We start from the raw sequence: 13,764 nt of genomic DNA on the forward strand, positions 1-13,764 counted from the left end.
ACTTTCTAGATTAGGAACCTGACGCTGGGTTACCGGGAGAGAGGAAGGTGGGCTCCGTTTAACCCGAGGCCAGGCGGGAGGGGGGTCCCCGAGAGGCCGGGGTGCCCAGGCGGGGCTGTGTAGGGGCAAACCTCTCCCAGGAGCTGGGGTGGGAACCGGGCGTAGAGACGCAGGAGAGGCAGCGTGGGGGAACCTCTGCCCCGCCGGCTCGAACGGGACGGGCGGTCGGCAGAAGGAACCCGAAGGTGTGGATCAGGGGGGTGTCGTGGGGGGAGTTGCCCCGGGTCCGCGCGGCCGTGGCGCAGGGTGACGGGTGCCGCGCACAATCTTCGGTTAGCCAGCTCCGCTCCGGAACCCCCTACCAGAAGGTCCCCGAGATGAAGGGGGATCCTGGCGGGGGAGGATAGAGCCGAGACCAGAGAATCCATTGGCGCCTCTGCCCGGTGTCCCCTAACGTCTTCCTGAAGGAGAGGTTTGGACCGGCTCCTGGATCCGAACTCTTGCAGGTAAAAGTGGTTTCATCTCGGTGTCCGCCCCCATCCTCACCCCAACTGTATCTGGGGCGGGGTGTATGTGGGGGTGCTACTCTCAATTTGCCACCAAGATTGGAGACAGCATCAAACTTGTTTAAGGAAGATGGTCGGTAATTTTCCCCCGGATCTCTTCTCACCTATCAGCTGCTGTGAAAACACTGGCAGGCACTGGGTTTTAATTCTCAATTATTTTATTCTGTTTATACACTTTTAGTAGCAGCTCTGTGTTAGGCTGTGGAACATAGAGACAGGAAAGTCACTTTCCCTGCCAGTCTAAAGGGAGACACTTCACAAACAGGAATAACAGACCATCAAAGCAGGCTGAGGCCTGTAAAATCATAAAATACAAAAGTAAGTCAACTGTTATTTTAAAAGCCACTTAAAAACCAAAGAAAGCAAAAAAATCCTCTAGATGAACACAATAAATAAGAATATACTTTAGCTTCGTATTTTGGTCTTACAAGAGAGAAATCAATTGGTAGGAAAGAGAGAAGAAAGGAAAAAAATGGAAAAGAAGTCGGTAGAGGATGTGAGTAAAAGAGACCAGATGGGCGGAAAAAATCCATACGTTACTCACAGCTCAGACATAAAATCACAAACAGAAGGGTGTGCCTATACACAGTTTTAAAGAGAAAGGTATATAGAGAGAAATAATACAAGAGAAATAGAAATAGTGAAACGCAAACATATAAAGTCACTAATTCATAGAGAAATATTAAAATTTTCTCTCTAACATTTCTGCTAAAGACTTGAATCTGTTCCATTTGCTATTACAGGCATATTTGCAGATTTAGGAGGTTGTAGGTGTAAAGGAGGGAGTGTCATTATAGAAATATAGAAGGCTTTAGTCTTCCATAAACTGGTCTTAATCCCACTCTGTCACTGATGAGCTGTTTGACCTTGGGAAATGTCCTTAATTTTCCCAAACCTCAGTTTTCCATCCATCTTCTCATAGGGTAATTGTTTCTTTCTATTTTATGGTCTTGTTTGGGTTTTTAAGAAGATGAAATGGAAAACACTTCGCCCAGTCACTAGCTCTAAATAATAGGTATTATTATCATCATCATTATTATTCTGCTGCTGCAGCTAGTTTATTTTAATCCTGTTTTTTCTCTTCTTGGTCAATTAAATTCAATAGAAGATTCCGGCCATGAGGTCCCCTTCTGAGTTCACAGAATGTACCATGAACTGAAAGCTTATACGTTTTGGGGAAGTCAAAAAGGAATGGTCACTCTATTCACGGGGATGATTTGTGGGTGACATAGACATGGCCTGAGAAGCCCCTGCAAGCAAGAGGTTTGCACAAGCAAGGACAAGGGTGGGCTTCTCTCCTCCATGGTCATTTTTAAATACATAATTATAGATAATTTAAAATACATAATTATAGATAATTTCCTCAGTGATTACCAACATCCCTATAGCACTTAACACAGTGTGTTTTACAACCCCCAGGGGGGTTTTTGGTTTTGTTTTGTTTTGTTTTGTTTTGTTTGTTTTTTCAGTTTGCGAAAGGGGCAGTCAGAAATGTCAACAGGAAAGTCTACACAAAATACGCCAGCAGGGCCTTAAAGGTCAAGCTGAAGGTAATTTCCTCATCACTGTGCTCTGCTTCTGACCTAATCGAAAGAGGCAGGTCATTGAACAGGCCAAGGACCTACTGGCTCCTGGCTCTCAGGTAAACAAAAAATTGCTAAGTCTGGTCTCTCCACACCATCCAAGGACACAGTTTACAGCCTCTTCTCCTAGTATTTGTCCAAGTGGGTGGAAAAGAGGTGGACAAAAACCGCAAGGCTTTTGGTCTGAATCTGTCTAATCTTTGTATATGGGAGATCAACAAAACTTTTTATGTCCTACTGAGAGACTGGAAATCCATTTTCCCTGAGTTGTAGAGAGAGTTGTTGAGAAAATCAAACAATCTGCTTCGGATAATATCGGGTAGATACTGTTATGGTTCATTGTATTCGGAGCTGGTCTTGGACTTTGGGGTTGAGCATTGTAAAACCCCACTCCTCTTTTTCTACTTTCACGAAGCTTGGAATGTTAAGAATGTCCACGAAGGTGGGTCAGGTTCCCCACACTTGCACCGATATTGCTTGAGATTCCTCGCAAATGAATTAGTTTCGAGAATTCTGAGTTCAGGGTTTCTTACAAAAGTTGGTTGTCAGTTATCCCTCCTTTTCAATGCTTGTAGTTATTTGCAAGACAGAGCAGACTAGAGAGAAGACAGATCTGGAATATCTACTTTAGGAAATTATAGGCAATTATTTCCCTATCAGCCTACAGTGAGTAGGCACATTGCATGCATTTCCTGTGGTTGAAAACATCCGTACTGTATAGAAGAACCTAAGGTGCACGGAGTTTCCTCAGATAGGCCTAAGAGAAAGAGCTGGTAAGAGCAAGAGGCGGGATTCAAACCTGCCTGCCGTCAAGGCCGTGTTCTTTCCAAAGTGTCATCCACGCTCCCCCTGTGATGATACACATCAAACATCTGACTCGGCGGCCACGTGTAATTCCATAATGTTAGAGGAATGCTAGCATTCATTAAATCAACTAGTATGGTGTTCACTTTGGAGAACAGTGTATTTTACACCCACATTCCCTTGGATGTCTAACGTATCTCAAATGTCACATGTTCCCAACTGAACCTTTGATGCTCCCAGTTGCCCCTCCTCCCACAGCCGCTCTGTCTCCATCTATTGCAACTCCATCCTTTCTTTCCCAGGCTCTTTATCGCCTACCCCACGCCCAGACCGTCAGCCAGTTCTTTCCAAATGTCTCTGGAATCTGACCACCTCTCACCACTTCCATGGTCTCTTGCTCCCAGGGACCGTAGCCTCCCAGCAGGGGGCCTCATTCCACTCTCACCCCCTTGTACAGTCTCTTCCCAGCTCAGCAGGCAGAGTGGCTCATTCCAGATTCTCATTTCACCGAGGAAATGGCCCACAGGGCCCTCGCGATCTCTCCGATCTCATCTGTCACTCTGTGCTTTGTTCACCTCGCTGAAGTTCCATGGATCTCCTTGCTGTTCCTCGTACACACCAGGCATCCTCCTCTCTAGAATGCTTGCCCCATGGGCTAACGCTGCTGTGGTGCTCACTGAGCCCCTGATGCTGTCCAAAGTGTGTGTGTGTGGGGGGGGACACATGTTAATTCACCTAACCATCACCTGAGGTAGGCGCCATTCTCACCTGACCTTTTGAAAGACGGGGAAACTGAGGCATGGGGATTAAGGAGCATAATGACAGTCCTTGCTATTCACAACTGGCCTCTGCCACCTCTGAAAATGACGGCCTGAAGTCACACATCACCATTTTAAGGCCCTCCTTTTTCTGAGCCCCTCATCTTTTTCATCTGCCAGAAGTTGGATTTGAACATACGTTTCATATTTTTAACATATATTTTTGGTGTGAATTGGCATTTGCTATGCAATCCAATGACATTTCCCCCCTATTTTAGTACAAGACTTTGTTTAGTCACGCTACTTTGATTTTGCACAACTTAAGACATTCACTGGCTTTGACTTTCTTTTCCTGGTTGGCCCATTATATTGGTTTAGTTCAGAGACCTTTACAATCCCTTCTAGAAATAGCTGGCTCTTTTCTTCTCCCCTGGGTTCTTCACCAACCCTTCATTCATCAATAGGGAGATAAATATGTATGAAAGTACATATTTATGTATAACAACTTCTAGAGACTACGGGTTCCATTCACATGTTTTATGAATTCCTGGAAAGATGGAGTCAGAGCAGATACCTGCTATTAGCAGTAGGCTTCGAGGAACGACAACCTCTGGTTTTTCTAGGAGAGGAAAAGTGCCAGAACCCAGGGATGAAGATTTTTGTTCCAGGTAGGCTTAAGACAAAGTGAACATAAGTGGAGCTGGATAGGGGAATGAATTTAGATAGATAGGAGAATTGAAAGAGGAAATGTATGTCAAAGAACCGAGCAGAATCTTAGGGATTTGGATGAGTGCAGAGCACATAAATATACAAAAACCTACAAATCTTTACTATTGGCCACCCAAATTCCAAATACATCAACCCAGCAGACTGTTGTCAAGTTTTCACTGACCCTTCTTTTCCACTGTCAGAATGAACCCAACGTCTATGGAAAAAAATCTTCAGTAATCTGAAAAAGTGTAACATCAATGACATAGGTGTTTTGTTAATCTTTTCTCTTTTATAAGCTTCAGCATAATTTCTTCCCTCTTTTCCATTTTTGTTTTTATAATCACTGGAAGGAAAATCACATTCTCCTTGGTAAATATTAGCACAAAATTGCTCCCACTTACTGAGTTTGCTATGTGGGCCGGGCGCCCTGCCTGCTGGTTTATACACATGACATCATTGAAACCTCATGAAAGCTTGAAGAGGGGAAATTATATTCCCATTTGATGGATTAGGAACTGAGGCTCAGAGCTGCTGAGTAATTGAAACGTAGGCCCCACGAAGAAAGTGTGTTTTTCTGTCTTTTGCTGTTGTTGCTGTCATTTTTAAATTGCCCTGTTTGGGGCACCCAGAACAGTGTCTAGCACATAGGAGGTACTCAATAAATATTTTTTGAATGTTAAATGATCTTGCTCACTATCTGTGAATACCCGTCTGTAAATATCAAATCTATAAATATCAAACCATCTGTAAATATCAAGCTGGCTTCTCCATTCCAAAGTGGGCATCTTTAATCATCTGCTAGAAATGCCTCCGGGAGTCTCTTCAATGTGGCTCTTTGAGAGACCTGAGGCATAAATTTAAATGGGCAGCTTGAAACGGGATGTTTGTCCCATTGTTCTTGTGAGGACACACCTTTTTATATAAACTCTTCAATATCCTTTTTTCCTCCCCTGTAAAAGGATCATTGCTACTTTTTTTTTTTAAAGGTTTTATTTATTTATGGGGTGGGGGGAGAGCGAGCACAGGCAGACAGAATGGCAGGCAGAGGCAGAGGGAGAAGCAGACTCCCTGCTGAGCAAGGAGCCCGATGTGGGACTCGATCCCAGGACGCTGGGATCATGACCTGAGCCGAAGGCAGCTGCTTAACCAACTGAGCCACCCAGGCGTCCCGCTACTTTTTTCACTGTAAACATTACACAAGCTCATTGAGAAATAATAATATTACAAAGTGTAAAAAGTCAAGACAAGGATCAGGGAGAAGCAAGGGAAATGTGTACCTTTGGTGCAAAACCTAAGGGGAGGGCAAACACTAACAAAATTTTAGTTAACTATTTTTAAAAATAAAAATGAATGCAAAAATTCCACGATGAACAAAATATCAAAAATGTACATAAAGATGAGATCCATGGGCCGGAACGAACGTGTGGCAAGGGAGGCGCTTACTCTTGGGATCATGGGGTGCACAGTCAGATCCCATCTGTATTAAAATCCTAATATTTTGTTCACCATGGGCTTTTCCCCCTGGAATTCTTTAAAAAATTGCATTAACATGTTATTTATTTTGATAACTAAGTTTTGGGGGGTCACTTCCTTATATTTGGTACCTAACCCTAATCCCAAACCAATAGAATATGAGGAGGGGTTGCTCCAAATTGAAGACCACACCCCCCCAACTGATGTTCGGAGAACTATTTTTCAAACATCTGATTTGGCAGATGTTCTTTTATCCACACCACTCACGCCCTTTGGAAATATTTTGTTTTTCCATATTTTTTAAAAAGATTTTATTTATTTATTTGACAGAGAGAGATCACAAGTAGGCATAGAGTCAGGCAGAGAGAGAAGGGGAAGCAGGCTCTCCGCAGAGCAGAGAGCCCGAAGTGGGGCTCCATCCCAGGACCCTGGGATCATGACCTGAGCCAAAGGCAGAGGTCCTTTAAGCCACCCAGGCGCCCCTTGTTTTTCACTTTTAATAGATAGTTAACAGAGGGACTAGTGACCAGAGCATTGTTTTTGAGGGACCACAGGACAACAATCCGAGTTATGGGTATCCCAGAGTTATTTAATCAACTCCCTGTTTATTAAATAACGTGTCAACAAACATTGTACATACTTACTTTGCCCACTTACCTGATTTCTTCTTGGGGTACGTTCCCAGACTTGGAATTCCTGGACCAAATAGTCTGTGCTTTTAAAAGCAATGAAGGCTATTTGGAATCACTGGTTGTTGAACTCAGCCCCTTTCCGCAAGGTTTACAGAATTTATTATTTTTTTTAAGTTTTTATTTCAATTCCAGTTAGCATGAAGCATTATATTAGTTTCAGGTGTACAATTTAGTGACTCGATACTTGCGTACATCACCTGATGCTCAGTTTTACGGAGTTTATTTTTAATGCATTTCCTTTTCTTTGGACAGGGCCAGGAGACAAAATGTCATCAACTTTTTTGCCGGTATCACGGGCTCCTGAAGGTAAAAGAGGAAATCTGTCAATGAGTTCTTGCTTTGTGCCTGGTATGGTCAGTCTCCATGGTGGATTGGGAACATAGCAAAAGGAGAACAGCACACAACAAGCATCACATGTGGCCTTTCTATGTCAGGAGTTTATAAATGGCCTACTGAGAAGAGAAATTTCTCTTCCAATTTTAATTCTGCAAAGAAAAAATCTTCACATCGGAGAGGCGTTAAATGGTCATATTTGGCTAGATTGGTAGGGAATTTCATGATATAAAACAATTAACTCAATTATTTGTCATAATAAAAGACATGAATAACCACATTTTATCAAAATCTGTCCTCTCCTTTCCTTTTCCAACCTTTCTCTCCTCCTGCTTCTTTAAAAGTATGCAAGGAATTCATATTTATCGGTATAGAAGGATAGCTTCTTTGTCACTGACAGGTTTGACAAAGCTTTGAACATTGGATAACACCGAGAGTGTGTTACAGGGGACAGGCGTTCCATAGGCACTTTCCGTGGGCTCAGGGAAAGTCACACCATAGATTCTTCCTCAGAGACTCTGGAAGGAACCAAGCCCACACCTTCTTCTTAGACTTCTGGCCTTCAGGACTGGGAGAGAATCCGTGCCTGCTGTTTTAAGCCGCTCCGTTTGCAGTAACTTGTTGTGGTGGCCCCAGTTCCACGTGACTAGGAAGTCATTCAGGTGGAGAGAAGGACTGGCTAACACCAGTGCTTAGAGTGAGTTTATAATTCTGGAAACTTGTTAGAGTGGGTTGAAAGTGGTCCCTCCAAAATGTTAGCTCTCCGTGTCTTCAACCCTGTGATGTGACCTTATTTGGCAAAAGGGTCTTTCAAATGTAATTGAGGTAAGGATCTCAAGATGAGATCATCCTGGACTTAAGGTGGGTCCTAAATCCTAAATGACAAGTGTCTTTGTGAGAAAAAGAAATCCCTGTGCACACGGAGGCAAAGATTGGAGTTACCCAGCCAATGCATGCCTGAAGCCACCAAAAACTGGAGGAGATGAGGAAGGATTCTCCCACAGAGCCTTTGGAGGGAGCACAGTCCTGCTGACACCTTGATGAGGGATGCCTGAGCTCCAGGACTGTGAGAGAAATTCTCTTGTCTTAAGCTGCCAAGTTTGTGGCCATTTATTATGGCAGCCATAGGAAACTCAAACTTGGTGTTTGGAGTTTTACTTTTTTTCTATTTCTTTATAACCAAAAGGAACTTGGGTTTGGAGTTGGAGGAGAAAAAATATCTTGTCAATCCAGGACACTGAAACCTGGTCGGACAGAATTTAAACTTAGGCATTCAAGATTTTAAGCCACCTAGGGTGGGGTGGACAGTAAGTTTGCGAGGTTTTTCTTGGGAGGAGAGAGGGTTGGTTGAGAGAAATGTCCAGCCTACCAATGGTTCGCCCTTTGGAGGACATCAGCGGTCCCTTCCTGGGATGTCAGGCCTAGCTCTGGCCTGAGAGTATAGGGTACAGGTCATGAACTCTGGCAATGCCACTCAAGCCCAAGAACCTTTGGGTCCTTGACTTCTGTTGCCTCCTGGGCCTCAGCCTGTTGGCTATGCCCTTCCATACTCCTGCTGTCTCCAAGCCCAGCTGCCTGAACCCCTCTCACCTGTCTGCTCATGTATTATAAGGCCTAAGATTTCATGTATTGTCTTGACCTCTTTGATGTGGCCCTATATGGCAGGTGGTGTCCTCCTTCCTGAGCTGTGAGTGTAAGTGACTAATAAACCTCTATCTATCTCATCAGTCCAGTGTGGAGTGTCGTATGTTCAATCATCTCATACTATTTGGGGCAGGAGATCCCTCCTTTACCAACAAGGTGAATCAGAAGCTCAAAGCTTCCACCTCTGCAATTTTCTTTCTTCCTAACCCATTTCCCACAGAAAAACGTGCCTGGGGTTTCTATCCCAGACATTCCCACTTTCCCAACTGAATCCCTGGCAAACAGCTCATTCTCAGGCAGCCTTTAAGCTCCAGCCAGTAACTCCCGGCCCTGTTGTCTCTTTCAGCCACTTAGAGAGGAGGGGCACTTTCAAGATACTCTGGTATTTGGGAGGTGAAAGTGGTGCAGGGGCTGGGGCAGGAAGGGGGGTGCGTTTTCAGTTGTCCCTTCCTCTTCTCTGACTTAAGGTGTCAGTTCTAAGCTCCAGAATTCCTACTTTTGGCTCTTGGTATCTGAAGCTAAAATTTTTACCCCCAAGCATTAAAAAGCCAGAAAGAAAGAAAAAGAGAGAGACCTTTTATCATTTCAGATTTTTTTAAAAGATTTTATTTATTTATTTGACAGATCACAAGTAGGCAGAGAGGCAGGCAGAGAGAGAGCAGGAAGCAGGCTCCCCGCTGAGCAGAGAACCCAATGCGGGGCTCGATCCCAGGACCCTGGGATCATGACCCAAGCCGAAGGCAGAGGCCTTAACCCACCGAACCGCCCAGGCTCCCCATCAGATTTTATGAATAAAAACAAAAAGTTCATTCAGAAATTCAGTTGACTTCTCCCTCCCTCCCTTCCTCTCCCTTTTCTTCACCAGCCCCTTTATGGCCAGGCTTCTTTTTTTATTAAGTAAATATTTAAGTCCATGCTTTGTACTCACAGATACATGCCACCATCACCACAGTCCATTTTAGAACATATTTATCATCTCAGAAAGAAACCCTGTGCCCCTTAGCCCCTAACGCCCATCCAGCCCTCAGCAACCACTAATCTACATTTTGGCTCCATGGTTGTGCCTATTCTTGACATTTCATGGTATATAATGGAATCTTATAATGTAGGGACTTCATGTGGCTTCTTTTACTCAATATAGTATTTCCAAGTTTCATCAGTCTTAGAGTATGTATCCTTCTTACGGCTGACTAATAGTCCATTGTATGGATATACCACATTTTGTTTACCCATTCATCGGTTGATAGATATTTGGGTTGTTTCTATCTTTTGACTATTCTGTATAATACTGCTATAAATATTCATGCACAAGTTTTCATGTGGACATACGTTTTCATTTCTAGGAGCGGAAGGGATGGGTCACATATCAACTATATATTCAACTTTTTGAGGCTGTTTCCAAAGCAGCTGCACTATTTTCCCTTCCCATTAGCAGAATGTTAAGATTCCGATTCCTCCACACCCTTGCCCATACTTGTCACTATCTTTGATTTTTTTTTTGGAAGACTCTCTAGTCTGGACCGAGGATGTCCCTAAGGGTAGTGACTGTGTCTATTGCTGCCAAAATGGCAGTGTAAGGGTAATAGTACATATATTTGTAGTAACCAGAAGAAGCAAAATCTTAATGCCTCAAGATAACATCCCACTATCCTGTAATTGGCCCCCTTCTCTATTTACACAACAAATATAGACTCATTCCCCAAAGTACTAAGCAGTGTGCCAAGGGAAACAGACAGATGAGCTGTGACATCTGCCCTTGAGATCCAGGCCCTGAATCTCTACCTCAGTTGGAGAAGCAAGGGCTGCCTGTGCCCTCCACCTCAGAGACCTACCTGTCCACCTGCTCCAGCCTGGCTGGTGGAAGCCTGTTCCTTCTGGTCAACAGAACAGGGACGACAGATGTTTTCCTTTTCCTTTTTTTTTTTTTTTTTTACAGATAAAGGAAAAGATGAACCAGTCAAAAAGGACAAGCCATATAGGATCTTTTTCAAAGATCTCTTTCTTTTCAAAGAAAATGAAATGGCAGCAAAGAAAAAGGTAAAGTTTTATTAAAAGCCCACTCCAAATTAATGTTAGAAATTTGTCTTCTTATCCTTCACTTTTACGAACTCTGCTGGGTGAAGACAAGGGGTCAGGTGTGGATGTGTGCATCGCCCGCTATGCTGGGGCATAAGCAGGCACAACAGGAAGAGCATCCAGCCCATGGGAAGGACCCAATGATCATTGTCTACTGGGGGAAGACAGACACACTCTGACCAACACATATGACAATTATGGTATATCCCACTTCATTGCCCATATTTTTTTTTTTTTAAGATTTTATTTATTTATTTATTTACTTGTCAGAGAGAGCGAGCGAGCACAGGCAGACAGAGTGGCAGAGAGGCAGAGGGAGAAGCAGGCTCCCTGCCAAGCAAGGAGCCCGATGTGGGACTTGATCCCAGGACGCTGGGATCATGACCTGAGCCGAAGGCAGCTGCTTAACCAACTGAACCACCCAGGCGTCCCCATTGTCCATATTTTTCCCCACATTTTCTCATTCCTGAAATTGGGATCCAACTTATATAGGTGGGACGCCATGCACAACAGGCAGTGCATAAAATAATAGTGCATCTGCATCCAATGATATCTTAGAGCTGATACATTACAGTAGTAGAGCAAAGGACATGGACATGTAGAGAAAGGAGTGAGCATCTTTGTTGGAGAGGATGGTGGTGGTGGTGTGTATGTGTGTCTGTGGTTGTCTCTGTGCACACACATGCACAAAGACATCACTGAAGAGATAGCAAGAGCTGAATTGTTAAGAATAAGTTAAAATTTGCCAGGCAGATACAGATAGAGAATGCGTATGTGTGTATTAGGGAAGAGGGCAGGGAAGGAAGAAGGAACAAAAGTGGAGGGAGTCATTTTAGAATTATTTGGTATGAAGCTAAATTAGAGATGAGGCTACCAAAGCTGTGTTTTGCAGTTAATCTCACTACTTATATTATTATACCATTTAATACAAGAGGTTTGCTGTCCTTATTCCTAGAGATAAAGAGTGATTATAGGATTTTTTTTTTAAATCCCATTTGGAATGAAGAAGTTATCTTGAAATGCTCAATAACAGATTCATCTGTAAGGTGAAGGATTTATGCTTGTGTTGTATAGTTTTATTGAAAGTGTCCAAAATTAAATTGAGCAAAGATCCATGAACTTCAAAGTCTGATTTATTTATGTGTACTTGGGAGGTCCTTTTCCTCTCAAGTTTTCAATTCAATTCCACAGAACCAGTCCTTTCAAATCAGTGGAATTTCCAAGTTCCTGCAGTTGGGCAAGACAAGGATTAAAAAATAAAAATGAAAATGGGGGCGCCTATGGTGGCTCAGTGGGTTAAAGCCTCTGCCTTCGGCCCAGGCCATGATCCCAGGGTCTTGGGATCAAGCCCCACATGGGCTCTCTGCTCACTGCTCAGCAGGGAGCCTGCTTCCTCCTCTCTCTCTGCCTGCCTCTCTGCCTACTTGTGATCTCTGTCTGTCAAATAAATAAATAAAATCTTTAAAAAAAAAATGAAAATGAAAATAAAGCCAAAACCCTTCCCAGGCTCATATTTATGATGTACATGTTTAGTAAATGTTGAATGTCTTTATATTTGTGCTCAGCTTCATAAGAGAAGGAATTGTAAACTCCTTCAGAGATAAGAACTCAAAGTTGCTTCCTTAATATATCAGTAATGAGAAATGTACCAGTAATGAGAAAAGACTTACTGTAAATGATAGTTTTATATCTGATCATTATTTTTAAAGACAACATTATTTTGGCATATTAGAAATTCTTTTCAACTTTTGCACTTGGGCAGGAAAAATTTATAAACCGCAGCATGAAAGTCTACCAGAAGTCTACATTTTCATCTCGAATGAAGAGTCGTTCACACCTGGGCCAAGTAGCTTTCTACTCTGACACAGGTGGTGGCTCATTCGAAAAATTTGGGCTAGATCCCTCTCTTATTCTAAGATTAACAGAAGGTAAGTCTAGATTACTGTTTAAGAATATTGTTTTGAGTATTTACTGTTAATGTCAGGTTTAGGGGCTTTCTGGAGGTTAAAAAGAAAAGTATGCTGTCTCCTACTCTGGTTGGGGGGGGTGTAAATGGAAACTGAGAGTTGGGACAAAATCTATTTTAAATAAGAAAACATATTTCTAAGAAATACACTGTTACTCATTTTCATGGCTCTGAGGAAGAAAGTCATTGCTAAAATGATACAGTATTAAAGGTTATAGCTACAGCCATTTAAACCCATTTCTAAATGTAGAAATATATAGAAACTTTCTAAAGTGAAGTGTTGATTTTCTGCACCATACAGCTCATATATCCAGAATCAGGAAGCTAATAGAATTAAATAGGTTTTCCTGTTGTTGCAAAAATACAACCTGTTTTAATGGCACTTGAGGGCAACAAGATAAAATATTACAGGATGTTAATTATTGCTCTATGAAAAGGAACAATATGGTAATCAAAATTTCATTGACTTTTCTTACTTATCAGATCAAGAAGTGCTTACAAATGAGATAGAAAGCAGTTTAAAGTGTGGTTGAAGTGATTAATGATAGGATGATGGGGTCATAAAATCTTCCCCCAGGATGAGTCTTAACTAAATTTTTAAATTAAAATTAAAAAGTAAGGAACGAAGGAAGGGAGGCAAAGAGGAAGAAAGATACATCGAGTGCCCAGGATTTGCTGTGGTAACTTAAAAATTTGGTAACTCTGCCAAACTGTGATTCAAAAAAAAAAAAAAAGTCTTCAGAGAGCAACAAAAAAGAAACACTTGGGAAAGAACTTTGGAGTCAATAATTAGCGTAGAAGAGGGGAGCCATGTTAACTTTTTTAGATCTTGGAGGTGCGTATTCTGCACTATAGTTGTACAAAGAAGTGCAAAAATGTCAGGCAACATGGCGGTATCAGTGACTATACCATGGTTAGGGTAAAGCTAGCTTCAGTCTTGTGTCTCATAGCTTATCTCTGTAGAATGGTGAACCCTAAGTCATCAAGAGCACTTAAAATTATACGTGACATGCTTTTGAGTTCTACACAAAGTGGCGACCTTCAAAAATCCATGCCACAGTACCACTTCTGAGAGAAGAAGCAAATATGACTTTGCAGATGACCCTATTCAACACCAGGCTGGTTGACAGAGGGGTTACCGTCTCTTAACAGTAAATG

At 42.5% G+C, this 13,764-nt stretch overlaps 1 protein-coding gene across 3 annotated transcripts in view; it reads left to right on the forward strand.

The window, feature by feature from the left end:
- The first annotated feature begins 287 nt into the window (after positions 1-287).
- Positions 288-13,764, forward strand: part of CCDC38 (coiled-coil domain containing 38) — a 48,087-nt gene continuing 34,610 nt past the window's right edge. For all 3 annotated transcript variants that reach the window (XM_032346736.1, XM_032346738.1, XM_032346739.1), the window contains exons 1-4: positions 288-506; positions 6,840-6,893; positions 10,501-10,601; positions 12,403-12,568. In XM_032346736.1, coding sequence (XP_032202627.1) covers positions 6,854-6,893; positions 10,501-10,601; positions 12,403-12,568 — 307 coding nt within the window. In that variant the 5' untranslated portion in view covers positions 288-506; positions 6,840-6,853. The remainder of the gene's footprint in view (positions 507-6,839; positions 6,894-10,500; positions 10,602-12,402; positions 12,569-13,764) is intronic.

Source organism: Mustela erminea, chromosome 6 (genome assembly GCF_009829155.1).
Source record: "Mustela erminea isolate mMusErm1 chromosome 6, mMusErm1.Pri, whole genome shotgun sequence".
NCBI lineage: Eukaryota > Metazoa > Chordata > Mammalia > Carnivora > Mustelidae > Mustela > Mustela erminea.